Source organism: Mercenaria mercenaria, chromosome 12 (assembly GCF_021730395.1).
Source record: "Mercenaria mercenaria strain notata chromosome 12, MADL_Memer_1, whole genome shotgun sequence".
Lineage (NCBI taxonomy): Eukaryota > Metazoa > Mollusca > Bivalvia > Venerida > Veneridae > Mercenaria > Mercenaria mercenaria.
In genome coordinates, this window is record NC_069372.1 from 33415593 (window position 1) to 33434186 (window position 18594).

The window sequence follows — 18594 nt, forward strand, 5'->3', positions numbered from 1 at the left end:
TAGGATACTAGCAGGCACTTATTGCGTAGACACCGCACTGAACAACAGAGGAAGATACATATTAGGATACTAGCAGACACTTATTGCGTATACACCGCACTGAACAAGAGGAAGATACATATTAGGATACTAGCAGACACTTATTGCGTATACACCGCACTGAACAAGAGGAAGATACATATTAGGATACTAGCAGACACTTATTGCGTATACACCGCACTGAACAACAGAGGAAGATACTTATTAGAATACTAGCAGACACTTATTGCGTATACACCGCACTGAACAACAGAGGAAGATACATATTAGGATACTAGCAGACACTTATTGCGTATACACCGCACTGAACAAGAGGAAGATACATATTAGGATACTAGCAGACACTTATTGCGTATACACCGCACTGAACAAGAGGAAGATACATATTAGGATACTAGCAGACACTTATTGCGTATACACCGCACTGAACAACAGAGGAAGATACTTATTAGGATACTAGCAGGCACTTATTGCGTATACACCGCACTGAACAAGAGGAAGATACATATTAGGATACTAGCAGGCACTTATTGCGTATACACCGCACTGAACAAGAGGAAGATACATATTAGGATACTAGCAGGCACTTATTGCGTATACACCGCACTGAACAACAGAGGAAGATACATATTAGGATACTAGCAGACACTTATTGCGTATACACCGCACTGAACAAGAGGAAGACACATATTAGGATACTAGCAGGCGTTTTTTGCGTATACACCGCACTGAACAACACAGGAAGATACTTATTAGAATACTAGCAGACACTTATTGCGTATACACCGCACTGAACAACAGAGGAAGATACATATTAGGTAACTAGCAGGAACTTATTGCGTAGACACAGCACTAAACAAACAGAGGGAGATACTTATTAGGATACTAGCGGGCACTTATTTCGGAAATACCGCACTGAAAAAACAAGGGAAAATACTTAATAGGATGATAACATGCACTTAGTTTAAAAACATTGAAAAAAGGGGGGGGGGGGGGGGGGGGGAGTTACTTATTAGGATGCTACCTGGCACTTATTGTCGATATACCACAATGAACAAACAGATGTAATATACTTATTAAGATACTAACAAGCACTTATTGCGGAGATCACTCTTTCTACTTCTGAACAAGAGAGTTTGATTATGGTAAAAGAGGAATTTATTCAAAATGAGCAATGCTACGTCACCATATACAGAAAAAGTTAAAGCAACTCATATTTTAAGCTACTGAACGGTTTAAATGTTCGCTAAACTGAACTCACTCGTTGCCTTAATGACTGTTGAAATCAACACTTGAGTAGATAATCCGATTGCGTTTTAGTGGATTAATACTATTTCAAAAATCTAATGATATCGTAACTGGATGGTGGTGTTAATCCTATCAAAATTTGTACACTTCGTGCAAAAATGTTTTTCACTCAGAGAGCCTTTGTCAAAAACCGTGTGTTTGCTGAATTGAACTTTAATGTGCATGTATAATTGTCCGTTTGATATTGTGATTAAGCAACTGTCGTCTTGAGTTACGGTTTTATTTTGATTCACATGAAATTTTGGAGACCAGGAGATGTCTGTGAGTGGGGTGAATAGCCGTGCATAAGCTGCTCCTAATTTACCAGACCAATACGTGAGAAACAGCCGTGCATATGCTGCTCCTAATTTACCAGACCAATACGTGAGAAACAGCCGTGCATATGCTGCTCCTAATTTACCAGACCAATACGTGAGAAAATATGTGCAGTCGTAATAACATTATATATTACATGTATCTAAAACGTTTGAATCAAATAAAAAGAATAAATTATCAATAAAATCTATAAATAATGGAAAATGGAAAAAATATTCATAATTGTCGTAAGCATTTTGTATTCATCTGAAAATAAATAGATAATCCCACTTACCTGCGTAAAATCGCCAAAGATGAATCCTTGCTCAAGGCCAACAAACAAAACCAATGGCACCAGAAGCTGGCATCTCGAGTCTTTAAGCATGTTGATAGTCGAAAAGAAAAGTTCTTTGGTAGTTATTTTTAGATCAGCGTTTATTTTCTTCGAGCCAACGTTCATGTCTAACAGCGCCATTAGAATGACAGCCGCCATTATACCGCAGCCGAGGTAAATACTGAGTAACATGTATTTTGTACTGTCTGGTATTTCTGTTTCGAACGTGAAAGGGTTATTGGTAATGTCGTATTTTTCCACAGGCCATGTCATTGAGTTTACTTGACAAGATGAGGCGCCACACGTTCTGTACTCTGTAACGTTTTCGTGTTTCGGAATTGTTTCTGTCAAATTTCCCGATGGGCCAAAATTATCCAGATTGTCAAAGCGGAGTGTCTGATTGTTAGATAACACTAGGGTCGTTATAAGATTTCCCCATATATAACTGCTTCTATAGAACGCACAAAATATACCCATGTACTTATTTACCACGGTTTCTTGATCTATAATCAATGCATGATGCGCATACGTGAGAGCAACTGTTGTCACATATGTCATCTGTGCCGCCATTAATGGGCCCCCAAGCATACCCAAAATTAATCCAAGTGGAATTAGCATGAACTGTTTCGGGTAAAAGTTTCCAGCAAAATAACCAGTGAATAAAAAGAATGCCACTATCATCGTCCATTTAGCAGAAATTGTGTTTATTAGTAATGGTGCCAATAGACACGAAATGACAGTTGTTGCGTAAATGCAGCTGATGGAAACGACTCCTATTCCTCCTTCGGGGTTCATAATACTTTGTAAACTTAGGATAGAAACAAACGCTGTGTGTACGAACATAAAAGACAGTCCGAGAACTATAACATTTTTTAAAGCTTTTCGTTCGGTCATTTGCCTAATATTTCTGTTGGTTGATGAATCTTGAGGTAGAGCGTAGTAATTCACCAAATTGTAAGAATGTATGGTGCTTCGTCGACGGTTTTTGTTTAGACTTAACGCATCCAAGCTTGGAATTGACGAATGGTTGCCATGAAAACTGGCGCTGACACGTGGTGAGCCAGGATAACATGTGAGGCTTACACGTGGTGTTCCAGGATATCGTGCTTCTAAATGAGTTGGATTGACATATAGTTTGTCACGTGTCAATGTGCTAGAGTCCGATTTTTCGTCGGCAGAAATATGTGCGGTCGCCATATTTCCTGAAATGCAAATGGCAATCATTATCATTTTTGAAATTGCTGTAATTTTATATAATTGTATAATTGTATAACTCGTTTAAATATGTAACAGTTACGTTTTCCTTTGTTAATTTAAGTGCATTAAATGAAAAAAAAATGTTTGGTTTAATTACGGAATATTGACTACACTGTATTAAGACTTTCTTCGAATGAGAATGGAAGCTCCATGTTTCATAAGTTTGCAGTAAGATTATTCCCATATCTTCTCAACAGAGACAGGACTTTCCCAATTGTCGACAATATCTTCCCAATGGAAAAAATCCTTTCTGTTCTGTAGAATGAAGTTAAAACATTTTTCTTGATAAAAAATCAAACATTTCACGTTAACTCTTCTGTGTACTATATTGTGGTGAACGTGTCTTTAAATCAAATACGATATTTAAATGTTTTTGTTTTTCTAGGGTATATATAATTTTCTTCACGCAATCACATTCACACGAAATTCCCGTTCTGCAACTTAAAAGTATAAATTAGGAGGCAGTTCACAAGAATTAAGAAAAATTCTTAGTTTCTCAGATAAACGTCATTCTGCGAGATGGTTCTTTTTAACATGAATACAAACAAATACGTGTACAATTTCTCTGTAATACTGTTTGTTTCAAAAATGATCACTCCATAATTGCCAATTTGCTTTAAGTAGTTCCAAGAGAACAAGAGGATACCCAATAGCCATCATGAATAAATTGTCTGATGTGATTATTTTGCCACTTGTTTGACTTTCTCTTTATTATTCTCAAAAGCCCCTGGTTTGTCTTGTTATTATAGAAGGTCAATCGATTTCTTGTTAAGCACTAAATCGTTGAGTAATATAATATACATAGAAGCGGATTTTGTACAGAATCGCCACGTCATTTCTGTGTGACATAATAATGTCTAGAATCGTACCATCCGGTAATTTGCGGTCCTAATAATCTCACCTAAAGAAATTCATTCACAAAAGACGTCAATGGTCAAAAGTCTCAAAATAATGCTAGTCCGTCCAAAAGTGTGCCTTGGCCTACCTACAAAATAATTTTTCAATATGTCATTACGTAACATATCAAAAATTGTTTTTCTCTACAAAATGCTGATTAATGATACTCTTCCGATAGCCCTGATAAAATATCCCAACTTTCGAAAAGCTGAAAATTTTAATTGATTAATGACGATGTACAGAAAAAAATAATAAAATACTGCTGTTCTTTTTATAACTTCAATGGCAATGCCGGTGTTTTTTCAAGGAACTAGTAAAAGTAATATATCTTTATTTAATCTGTTGAAGAACAACACATATCTCTATATATGATAATGTATGTTTTGACAACAGCCTGCTGAAAGTCTCTTACTGCAATTTTACCACATTCAACATGCACCATGGCCAAGCGCTAAGTATCCGCATACTAGGGTAGTCCATTGAATTTCGTTGTGGTTAGCTATCATCTTTAACTTGTATGGTTTGTGTGAGCACAAAAACACAAAGTGTAAATGAGAAATTGTTGTCTGTAATTGTCGTTCTAACTGAATTCTTGCATATGTTATTCGTGTTAGCAAACATTATACAACCTTTGAGACCCGACACCTATAGTGTGTTTGATCGTATCAATGAATAACAATTTCGTTCTGTTCACATGGTAGACTCGTCTATTGAGTTCTAATCTAACTAAAGTGTCACCAGTCATTCCAATCTTATTCAATTATAAACTCAAGTGTGCAAGCACATTAACAGGTCTCTGGGTATATATACAAGTGCCAAAATATGGGAAGTCCCATATCATTAAGACACCGGACTCATACCCTCTCGTAAGGCATGCGTATGTTTTCGAAAACACAGAAAATGACATGAGACGATCTTCAGGTTTTCCCGGAATTAATGAAAATGATACACAGACTAAACTTGAAAACTTCAGTCGAGTCATTATTGGTCTACACCAGGGTTCTTTCGCAAAGGCTACCCTATCTTAAAGTATGCGCATCGAATTCCTTTACTACAAGGGATTTAAAATTTAGCTCTATCATGATTTGAAAATATTTGGAGATGAGTACGACATGTCTGCTTTGTATCTAAAAAAATAAAAACAAATATTCACACGTGGAAAAAGCAAATCCTACAGGGGTCCGTTGAGATTGTTCTTACCTCGTCAAATCGTTCTTAAGGCCTTTTTAACTGTGTTTAAAAGTCTCAGCACATGCCTCAGGTGTCAGATATTTCTCTTTTTTGAGAACTGCTGGCCTATATATTTCAGCAATATTTTTGAAAAAAATCCTTTAATGTCATAAATGTTGACTCTAAATAAGCGTGAAAGGGCCATCACTCGCTAATATGTCTTTTTACGTTACAGGTGCGGAAAGGTTATGAATACAAAAGTTTTCGTATTTTCATATCCCATAAAGACTGAAGTCAATCCAAAACTTTCAATCAAAATAATTTTTGGCGATGTTTTGAAACGTTATAGAGACATTTAAAAGTTTAAGAAATTTTAACAACCACCATGAGCATAATTAATTTGTCTTATATTAAAACAACACATAGAACAAAGATGAAATAAACATTAGTGATATCAGAAACAATACGTGCCAATTGAATACGATAATTAAGGATAAGAGAAAAATAGTTTTATAAAAATATCTTATCATTTAAAAAGCGTAGAATATAAAACACTTTAAGTATTTTACAGCAACAAATCAAACTGATGTAGCACGATAACATTGCGAAAAACAGGTGCATTTTATCAAAATGTTTGCACATATTTACAAGTCATATATTTTATGAGTGCTCTTCCTGCCGAGTATGCAACCTGAAATGCTTTGTGAAAACAAATAAAAAAGTCATTACAATAGATACCAATTATTTATCATATGTATTATGTGTTATAAAAAGACAACATGAAAAATACAAATTCGTTTGGTTAAGGTGCAGTATGCTTCTCTATGTACACACAGCAAAAAAAACAACAACAAAAAACAACAAAGCGGTCGATTTCTAGGTCCTCCAAACCACTAAAAACGTTTACACTAATTTATATTTAGTGTAAGTAATAACACATGTTGTTAGATCATTATTGCACAAAATGACAACTCTTGGCTCAGGTAGATATTCATCCGCTGCCTGTAACATATGAATGACGTGGTTTACAGTGCACAATGCAGGTGATCTTTGAGTAAATGAATGGTAGATGATTCTAATGTAATATTAGATTGTTATAAAAAAGAACACGAGAAGGAAATGATTAATTTTTGTACAACTAACACAGATGTTATATCTGAGCTTATTATAAAGAAATTAGTACTTACCACACGTGGATTAGTAAATGTGTAATAACACTGATACCAATACTCTGTCCTATCTATGTATATTACTTGAAGTTTTGCGAGTGGCAATATAACAACATGAACAATAAAGATTACATGTTCTAATGATCATCTAAGTTACTATTGTATATGGATACTAGAACATGAAATAAAACTTGATTATAATAAATAACTACAGTTATAAACATGACAAAGAAGAATAATCTGTTTCAACTTGTGACTTTTTTAGAATCACACACAACTTTGACAAATGATGCAAGTTAACGTACGTACTATCGCATATAATGATGAACCTAACTATAATGTATTTAGAAAAGTTGATAGCTAGAGTTCGTACCTCCCTCTACGTTTATTTCGGTTGATGTTAATACTAAATTTATATATCTACATATGAGCCGTGCCATGAGAAAATCAACATAGTGGCTTTGCGACCAGCATGGATCCAGACCAGCCTGTGCATCCGCGCAGTCTGGTCAGGATCCATGCTGTTCGCTTTTAAAGCCTACTGCAATTAGAGAAACTGTTAGTGAACAGCATGGAGCCTGACCAGACTGCGCGGATGCGCAGGCTGGTCTGGATCCATGCTGGTCGCAAACCCACTATGTTGGTTTTCTCATGGCACGGCTCATATACACTATTTGAAAATGTAGATCTAACGAGCACAAATGCATCTTATTAATAAACTGTTAGTTTTAGATAATAAACTGTTAGTTTTAGATTTTGACATTTTCTGGAACAGATACTCAAGTAAAACTACTGAATTCCTTCGCAAGGTTGTTAGTTTTTTTCTCTTTTTTTTCTTTTGAAAAACATTGTTTACGTGAGAAAGGTATGATATATAGCCACAAAACAAACAAAATAAAAAACACAAAAAAGCCAACACAATTACAACTTAAACATAGATCTATCTAAAATGAATAAGAATAAAATCAATAATATTAAAGACACCATGATAATTTCAAAATTAAGTTAAAAACCTGTCCGGTACAAGAATCAAAATAATTATTATTTCATCCGGAAAATATGCAGACGATACTAAAACACTTATCGCATTTGTTGTAGGAGTGTCATAGCAATGACCTCCCGATGGAATATTTTGCTATTATGTTTGTTGCGTTTTACAAATTTAAATCAATACAGAACTATAAACAGGTTTACTATCTAAATTATATTGTCATTGTGTGTTTTCATATAGAATAAAATGATCTTCCTCACCATAAACTTTACTACTTAACAAATTATAGAATTCTGTTTTCTTCCTTGCCCATTGTTAGTTCGTCGATACTCTAGCGAAGGCTTGAAATAGAACTAGAAGACCAGCGTCTTCCCTCTTATTTACCTGAATACAGATGCTAATGTCACTTTCTCTGAATCCTGTTATACATTATGTCAATTTAAATGTTTGGAAGTATGATAAACTCTATAGTACTCTGTGTTACAACTTTAATTCTTCCCATAAATGCTTTGACGAGACTCAGACAGGGTGATTTATGGTTAAAAGGTCCATGGAGGATTTTAGTGCATATGGATTTAGTCTCTATGATAATTAAATTCCAGACAAACATACTAATTTTGACAGTTTTCACGCAAGAACTAGACAGATAAAGCGAGCAAAACTCGAGAAAATTGCACCGTTGTTACTGAACAGTTGATGCAGCAGACTATATGTATTGCAGAATAATACGATTAATATTGCAGTAAATATTAAATGAAATTAGTTTATTCTATAAAATGTGTAGAATTTGTTCAAATCTAAAATGAACGGAAAAGATTTAAGAGGAAAATCCGAAATCTTCAAACGCAGCCTTCTGCCACTGTCTGTATGTTTGTGTATAATTGATATGTTAACAGAAAAAAAGACAATGTAAAAAATGTACACATACGAGAAGTTTAGTGGCCAAAAATCACTTGTGGATGATTTAACCGGTCGGCTGTAAACACAGGATCACTCATAATCATCTATTATGTTCTAAAATGGAAGACAGTGTAAATAAAAATTTGTTGAGCCAGGAAAATTCCCGTAACAAGGGGCTCCAAATGCAAACCGGACAAATTCTCGTAAGAAAAACAACAACATAATATGTAATGTAAAAACGCCAAATGTACCGATACATAATTATTTTGCAGAACACGGAGCGACAGCAGTAGGATAACGAAGAGTGTGCCGAACAACGAAGCATTTGTATCATCATCAGCTAAATGTGTCATAGAAACAAGCAGCTGTTCTTAAGTAAAATCTTATGCTGAATTGTATCCGTTTGTAAAATGATAATTTTAGTAAAATTGTGTATTTAAAGATTAAAATAATACTAAAATTTCCTTACCTCAAAAAACTATTTTCATCCTCCCTTTGAACAAACAAAATATGCTTTATCTCCTGTGAAACGACATTTTGTGTCTCGATAATTATCTACAGTAACGCATCGATTAAACACAAGTTTCAAGGCTCTTATCTTAACCAATATTTGTTTATGCTAGCTTCCTGAACGAAGCTTTTTTTCTACTGTGAAAGTGCCACAGAACATAAATGTTCCAAGAATCTTCCGATACAGGATTATATGCATGTGAAATTTACCAGCGAGACAACGTTAAATACACTGACCTTAGAGAACCGTTTGAAATATTTCCTATCGTAAGGTCGATTAGGAGTAGTGCGGTGTCACTGGCAGTTTTACTTTTATGTTTAAACATATATATACTGGATAAAACATAACTCCTAAAGAAATTTAATGTACTATAAAATCGGGGTTAAACTAAATTCAGGACTATTTATTTTATTTAACACTGACTGGAAGCAGGCCAAAGCCATTACAATTGGTCACTATTCGTCCACATTTTTAAATTTGAAAGTGTCTTAGATCATGCTAAAATAAGGGACATTATGAATTATGCTACACATCTTTCAGTAAATTACTAAAACGCACTAGGGAAACTAATCAAGTCACTCTAAAGAGAATAATTTTAATTATGTTGTTAGTGGTACGGATCTGAAAAGACTGAATCATTTGGTAAACACTATTGCAACTATTTAACAAGTGTTTTAATTCGTGAACGATTTACCATTCAGTTTAGCTTAAAGTTATGCAAACTCTCACACATCCTGTATACAATACAATCATCTATTCAAACCGTATCTACCTGCTATTGTTTTAGATCAACCAGCTGTTTCTCTGGTGTAATCGATACAATGACATGTGTTTCATAAACTAGTGATTAATTGATTGCTATGATCTAACTTGAACTTTGATTACCGAGTTTTTACCCTTATTTACCCACTGACACACATAGAATTCAGTTTTCACTTAATAAAGAATATTCCTTAGAAATTAAACTTGAATGGCTAGAAGCAGTTTTTAAAATTTTAAGAAAGTAAAAGGTGAGTCCGTGGCATTTGCTTTGATTACCCATCTTATAGAGTGACAGATTTCTGGCACGATTTCTGGTTAGGTTTCTATGCGTTCGTTTAATCTCAGAGATCCGTAACTGCACAGGATATAAACATCTCTGGAGCTGACTTTTTTTTTAACTTAAAGTGTATAATCTGTAAACTTTTTAGTTTGAAGGGGTTTTTCTATAGTTATTGAAAATTTCATGAACAGAATGTATCTATTTGATATTATCAATATTTTATAGATCTCACCAACTGTTTTTTGAGTTTATAAATCCAATCTGTGTTGATCATAACGGTTCTGGAAAAAATCAAATTTTTGTGTTTAGCAAACTTTAATCCAGACGGGGTATATCCTACAGACATAATTTTTAAGTATATGAAGACTGTGTATATTGAGATTTTTACACAAAAATGTCTACATTTATAAAAGCCTAATTGTCTGGAGATTTTTAAAGGTTTCCAATGCCCTCTTTCAATTCGAATGTAAAAAATTCTTATCAAATGTATTTCAATTTATTATAGAATACAGGAATCATATTGTGCATATAGCAGTTGTACACAGTTCTGTATTGTTTAGTCTAGCATGTACTATACGTGTATTGTTTAGTCTAGTATGTACTATACGTGTATTATTTTAAACCTTAAGCAAGTGCTTTATAATAAGTCAGAATGTCGAACTACTCGCCCATATTATACATGTATGCTCATTATATTGCTTTATAGTAGGTCGGGCTGTAGAGAAAGACCCACCTATATTATACACGTATGCTCATTAGACTCTATTCGGTATTTTAATTGTTCTAGAAAGTTGACATAGCAGTCAATACATTAATCATACAAGCTCAATGGGTGCTGTATAATATATTTTTTTTTCGAGACATTGAATGAAACAAAACAAAAAATGACTTGCTGTTAATAATCTAACAACATGTTTTACTGTCTTAAGTCGAGCTATAAACACATTCAAAAGTATTCACAGACAAACAAACACAGCGTGTGTTCCATTAACTCTTCTGAGACTAATTTGAGAATTCCTAGAAAACACTGTAAATGCATTTATTGTCTGCCTTGTAAGTGTCAAATAGCTACAAAACGGAGACAACTTAAAGTCAGAATGTAAATATAATTATGCAAAACAGCACGTTAACTCCAACATTGAACAAACAAGTTCACTGGCCTTGTCTCTCTCAAAAATTCTTCTTTTGATAAACAAGTGTTTACCGACAGTTGAAAAATATGTAAGGTGTTAAGAGTAACCATTGAAACACATTAAATTAAATCGTATACACATACTAACTGACTGGTGACTGAAGCCCTTGATGATGTGTAAAATGCAGTGCTTAATGATGTGGTATTAAGATTCGTTGTTAGTTCTTATTAAGTCAGTACTTATGGATGAACACAAAGTACTCTGGCTCCATGTTCACAAAACCAAGTTCAGTTTCAACTGAGTTTGATAATTAACTTGCTTATATTATACATTATATCCATCTTGCATTTCCGTTATGATATGTAGTAACAAGTAACTAGCAGAAACAACATTTTGGGATGATTTAAATGATTAATGTTAAATGAAAAGGTTCGTAAAATTATTTGTCTGACCTTCTGTAAATTTAACTTATTGTAATTATGTATATTTTTTCACTTTTCGTTATGTATGTGTCTATTCTTGTTATGCTATTATAGGCTGAGAGCAATATAGATAAATTGATCAACTCTACCTTAAAATGGTTGCCCAAAGCATTTTGTACCTTGTACTTGCTGCTTACACCAGTAGAAAACAAACGAATATTTCTCCTTTCTACTTTATTGCACTATATGCGTGTATATGTTGTACATGCGAGTTCTGTTAATTTTGACTCACACTGGTTATGATGCAGCTCACTATTGATGTCAGGCAGCACCCCGTCACTCAAACAGAACACTATATGAACTATCATTTACGCTCAACTTCATTAAAACCCGTATAGTTTTTCCGGCGTTTTTCTCGTTTAGCAGTATACTGATGCTCGCGTATCAATGGTAACAATGTAAAACGAAAGTATATGACAACAATTTTTTAAAAGAAACTCGATATTAGCATTAACATGCAATGGTCTATGGACTAGCCTGGCCATATTAAATATATAACTAATCAAATGATAAGATTCGGTGAGGAAAACATCTGCTGTAGGGTAGCTATAACTCCCATTTGTTTCTGATTAGCGATGTATTGCTTAATAAACGCGGTCAGGAATTAACGACAAGAACTGGTTAAAAATGAGAATATTGTAACGTAATTTTCTAATTTATATATATACAATAAAATCCCAGAACAGATTCTTACATTTACGATTTAAAGGTGGTGGAGGAAAATGCACGACGTCTCCTCGAAATTAATGTGAATAACGTTGAACAACAGCGTAACATATTTTCAAACAACACTGTGTTGCTTTCATTTCGCTCGCAAAGAAAACCGCCTGCATTGGTTTCAGGTCAATTCCAGTGTTAATTTCAAATTAAGCATGCACGAAATATGTGAATCATAGATAGAAAAGTGTCAGTCAATAAAACAGAATATGCTCTCATTTTCCCCGGCTGTTATTGTTAATGATTATGTTAAAGATTTTTAGCAATTTTAGCATTATACAGATATATGTTTGTGAACATAATTTTTTTTTAATATTAATTAGTTTGAAAAAAAAATCAAAGGCCTGAAGGGCCTGAGTGTCGGCTAATGATTGATGTACTGGTAGTATAGTCTACTAGTTTCAGTTTGGTTTTAGTTTTTCCCCAACTGAACAGAGATTTTGTTACAATAGATGAAATGGACATTCAATCGATGCCTAGTAAAACTTTGATTGACATTATACAAGTATTTAAACCCAATATATTTCTCTAAAATTGAAGAGTGGTTCGCAAAAATAAAAATGTTGAAAGTACAAACTACAATTTGACAGGTGACACTAAGATACTGTCCATGACTATAAATATTTTTCCAGTAAACATTTGCCTCTGGCATTACCAAAACAGGCAATTATCGGCTGGTATATATTAGCACATGATAAAATTTGAATATGAAAATTTATATATTGAAATTTTATAGCGCGGATTGACACATACAATTTGTAACGGATGGACGAAAGAACTGTTCAGATATTTTACAGATAAGGGGCCTGGCAATAACCGTGTCACACGCTAGGTATTGTTCAATCATATTATAAGGGATGTGAATTTAAAGTATACTTACTTTTGCGTTTAAAGATATGTAAATGTTGCTGAGTGTCAATATATAGTGTCATGAATGTTTACACTGACAGGAAAATTGCGCATTCGAAACTAAGAGAAGTTACTCGGACTAGCTACCAATTTCGGAAAAGATACCCAATATTAATAAATGCAGTTCTTTTTTAGTTAAAACCATCATTTATTCTATTTCAGACCTGTTAACCCCTTCAAAACCATGTCAGTAGTCCCCAAGTCTATGTACTTTCAATTATAATATCCGTTTTGGTTCATGTAGACAGACAGGCCAAGACTGGGCTGAAAAAATGTTTGAGCCATTTTTACGTGGTCGGTAGCAGGGTGGGTGTGGGGAGGGGTGTTCCTTCCCGCTTTGAACTGCAGTCAGATTTTGAAATGGGCATTGTGGCAGGTGGTAAAAGGGCAAATGTATCAAACTGTAAAGTGGCAATATGGGGGGAGGGTGTGGGAGGATACCCCCTCCTGCAAGTAGGGTTTGGGGTATCACCACAAGGAAATTTTGAAAATGTAGACCCTTGATACAGCATTTGGTGCGATTTCTAACTGAAAATTTTATGTTTCAATTTCTAAATATTACCTAGATTCTTTTTAGTATTACAATATTCAAAGTATGAATGACTGTCACTTCATATTTTTACTTTCAGGTCATGCCTCAGCACTAGAATATAAGTCTGATATTGCTTCTATGTATGTATTATAAAAATAAATTCTAGAATCATTTCTGTTACAATAATATCTATCATGTCTGTTACTTTAATGTTTAAAGTTCATAACACAGCTCGATATTTACCCAAAATATTATATCCGGATATGATTACACTTTCTTTTATACTGCCAAAATCTCCAGTTTCACCAATATGTTTTACAAATTGTGATGATATGAAGACAGTTTAGCAGCAATTGGCAGTATCTGACATTGAAGTTTATGGTGAAATTATTTAAATCATTTCATAAAAAAAATGTTTTGTTTCGTCAAAGCACTCTAACATAGACGATCTACTTTCGATTTCAAAAACTACAAGAAAATACAATTTAATGTTTCGCCGATTTGTTTATTTCTCGAAAAATAAGAAATTAAATCATTTTTAAAATCAGTAGTAATTAAACAAATCAGTAAGAGCTCTTTCTCGGGATAATTTATCCGCTTACTGACTGCAAAAATCAAGCCATGTGTCATCATGAAAAGCAGAATGGGTAACGGTTTCATTTTTTTGCGAACCTGAATCGTAAGCAAATTATCCAAACCAGTCAAAGTTTCAGAAAGGTTACGATCTAGATTCTTTCTAGTATTACAATATCCAAAGTATGACTGTCACTTAATCTTTTTACTTTCAGATCATGCCTCAGGACTAGAATACGAGTCTGACATAGATTATATGTAGGTGTAATAAAAATAAATTCTAGAATTATTTCTGTTACAATAATATCTATCATGTATGTTACTTGAATGTTAAAATTTCATAACACAGCTCGATATTTACCCAAAATATTATATCCGGATACGATTACACTTTTCTCCAGTTTCAACAATATATTTTACAAATTGTGATGATACGAAGACATTTAGCAGCAATTGGCAGTATCTGACATTGAAGTTTACGGTTAAATTACCTCTTATTTAAATCTTTTCATAAAAAAGTTGTTTCGTTTCGTCAAAGCAGCCAAACATAGACGATCTACTTTCGATTTCAAAAACTACAAGAAAATACAATTTAATGTTTCGCCGATTTGTTTATTTCTCGAAAAATAAGAATTAATATCATTTTAATGTCAGTAGTAACTAAACAAACCAGTAAGAGCTTCTTCTTCCGATAATTTATCCGTTTACTGACTACAAAAATCAACCCACGCAAAGTCGTAGAAGCATTGTTATAAACAGGTCACGCGTGTTCGCCGAGAAGTGTCCAGAATGTAGCTAGGATTCATCCGCGAAGTCTCGCGGAAGAATTAACGTACTGCACATATCTTATTCGGGTCATTTAAAATGAAGCTGTCATAATTTAATTTCATAGTTGTGGTAAACTTTTTGATAAGAGACATTCCAATGCTTTCAGAGGTACCCACTCAATAAAATACTAGCAGTATGTTCTGGAACTATATTTTGTCTTTCGCTGGATGTTACGCAAGCTTTGTAAGTCTGCGCAATTCATAAAATGCACAGCACAATAAATTTGTTATTTGCGCAATGATTTTAAAGATTATTTTTTGAAACGGACAGGGTAACAAATGGATAATTTGGCTAATAAGTTAATATGCAGTTTTTATTTGAATTTGTGAACATCATATTTGCTATTTTGTGACAAAAGGGCATAAAATTCGTCACCATAATCATATGCGCAAATGTATTACCAAATCCCGCAGAATCGTTATGCGTGTTTATGCTTAATGAGTTACCGCGGAAGAAAATACGTGGCTTTATTCGAGTATTGCACAATTACAAGTCATAAATATGACAGATTACATCGTATATTGGTCATAGCAAATAGGATTGACATAAATGAACTTCATTCGATCAATGAACTCTTTGAAATTAGAGACAATCCAATGGAACTACATCACTTCGCTGTGTTGTGAGGCCATTTAAGAATGAGAAATCGTGCGATAGCAAGGACTCGTCAAACGCTTGACAGCGTTTAGCCGACTCAATAAAGTCAGCATTATATAATCTGTTATTTCTAATCTCTTTGGAGCTAAAAGTTTGGTTACAGCTAAATTACAGTTAAGGTTTTTTATAAAATAGCTGCCGGTTTCTTTTTGTCACGCCGTTATTTGATAAATTCAGCCTATATTTATATGCGCTTCGCAAAAAATGGAAAACTGTCTTAAATTGTTATATTTATTAACCTGTTTGAAAGTGCATGTAAGTATGATTTTATTTCATATCATTACAATTTTTTTAAGTATGTATGAAAACATTGCATTTGCCATGGCAAAAACGAATTTGCCTTAGCAGATGGCAGAATGCATTGCCATGGCAAGAAAATACAAAGTATACCATGGCAAAATTGCCTTGACAGCTTTGTTCTCTCAAGTTTTCTGAAAAACGTGTTCACCGATTTCTGGACATATGTATAGGTGGTATTACATGTAAAACGTTTAATATCATTATCTGTTTTACTTTTAATTTTGCCATTGCAAAGAACTGATATGGCGATTTAAGGATTATACCACAATACTGGATATAATTAAGATTCATTTCAACCAATTTTGGAACTTATTTCAACAGTGTTCTTGGATATTATAATTTTAATTCATTCAAATTTTTTTTTGTGAATTTAATTTTAAGAAAACCTACAAAGTAAGGATTGGGGAGATATCACCAGTGATCAAAAAAGAATAAGACTCTTGTTCATCAGAATTTTGTAAATACATAAACATTGAATGAAGTCATTGAACATATAACAACACTAAGTCAAGATTGGGGGAGACATTTTTCGACAGCCACACGGCACTTCAATATTGATGTTGTGATACTCAAATTTATTACAAGATTCTTTGAAATGAAGCCGTTTCATCCGATACATTAATTTTGTTCTTAAACACGTCAGTCCTTTCTTTTTCGGTCTTAAGAAATCTGATTTGTCTATCAAAATATTTCGTTTTGTACATTGTATAAGAATAAGTTGTGATATTGGCATTATTTGCCAACGTTCTTGAGCAAGCAATCACCTAGATATTTACTAAATAAACCGTATTTCTTATTATCAATCGTTTTAAACTTTTCGTCACTCGGTGGAGTGAACATTTGAATTATCATAAAGCGTAAAAACTCCTTCAAAGTCTTTGAATGACGTGTTTAGTAGTATTTGATACAGACAGTATATCTACCTTACTTTTAATGAATTGTCTGATCTCTAAAATATCAAAATATCTTATACGAGCAGATGAAATAACCATTGCAATAATTCTTATATTAAAGTCATTATTTGAATATGAAAAGATATTAAAATAACTTTTTATTTGTTGCGAAGGATGCACTTTATAACATGATAAAATGAAAAAACACGGGCATGTTCATGTTCTTGCACGAACTTACAAAAATATTTTGTAAACGCCCTAACAATCTATCATACACGCTATAATGCTAATATAAACGCGTTACCAGGATTCACTTATTACAGAAAATACCACTGCTCCAAGAACTAGTCAAGTTATCATAATAAGATTATTTCCACATAATTTAAATTTATTTGCGTTACAAAAGCATTATATGAAAATAATACAAATAGGTGTAGTAAAAATAATTAGCACGAACTTTTCTCCTCTTTCTAAAAATATATTATCAGGGTTCACCTATATTTCTGACGCCGCTGCAGCGGTGACATTTTTTTCTATTTGAATTTTGAAAGTGATGTTAAAGGAGCAGTGAGTATCGGACTCATAAAAAACTAATTGTTTGTTTTGAAATAAACAAACAAAAAAGTAAAATTTTTATTTTATTTTTACTGAATTTAAATTATGTACACATTACATTAACGGTTCTTTGGGATCGGGCCAAACATGATCTAGACCACGCGACAAGCCAATTAAGATGATATGGATCATACACGGATAGTCCAGACTACGTTTTAGCAAGAGTTGGAAAAAATTTAACAATAACATGACATGAATCATATATGAAACCCAGACCACGTATTACGACAAGATGGCATGGAATAATATATCGATGGTCCAGACCGCGTTTTAGCACGATCCCAACAAACTTTAACGACAAGATGACATGGAACATATCTGGGCGGTCCAGACCACGTTTTAGCACGATCCCAACAACTTAAACGCCAAGATGACATGCAACATATGTCGGTGGTCGAGACCACGTTTTAGCATGATCCCAACAACTATAACGACATGGTGACATGGAACATTATATGGACGGTCCAGACCACGTTTTAGTACTAGCCCAAGAAACTTTAACGATAAGATGGCATGAAACATATATGGACGGTCCAGACCACGTTTTAGCACGATTCCAACAAACTTTAACGACAAGATGGCATAGAACATATATGGACGGTCCAGACCACGTTTTAGTACGAGCCCAAGAAACTTTAACGATAAGATGACATCGAACATTATATGGACGGTCCAGACCACGTTTAGCACGATTCCAACAAACTTTAACGACAAGATGGCATGGAACATATATGGACGGTCCAGACCACATTTTAACACGATCCCAACAAACTTTAACGACAAGATGGCATGGAACATATATTGACGGTCCAGACCACGTTTAGCAAGATTCCAAGAAACTTTAACGACAAGATGGCATTGAGCATATATGGACGGTCCAGACCAAGTTTTAACACGATCCAAACAAACTTTAACGACAAGATGACATGGAACATTATATGGACGGCCCAGAACACATTTTAGTACGATCCCAATAAAATTTAACAAGATGACATCGAACATTATATGGACGGTCCAGACCACATTTTAACACGATCCCAACA

General features: G+C 33.9%; 1 protein-coding gene across 6 annotated transcripts in view; it reads right to left on the reverse strand.

Moving 5' to 3' along the window:
• The window catches only part of LOC123535304 (protein unc-93 homolog A-like), a 135710-nt gene that overhangs the window by 44780 nt on the left and 72336 nt on the right, over positions 1–18594 (reverse strand). For 4 of the 6 annotated variants that reach the window (XM_053519587.1, XM_045317910.2, XM_045317909.2 and 1 more), the window contains exon 2: positions 1937–3177. In XM_053519587.1, coding sequence (XP_053375562.1) covers positions 1937–3172 — 1236 coding nt within the window. In that variant the 5' untranslated portion in view covers positions 3173–3177. Of the gene's footprint in view, positions 1–1936; positions 3178–8387; positions 8474–8828; positions 9033–18594 lie in introns of those variants that run through there. The other 2 variants (XM_045317911.2, XM_045317907.2) reach the window with 2 other exon arrangements.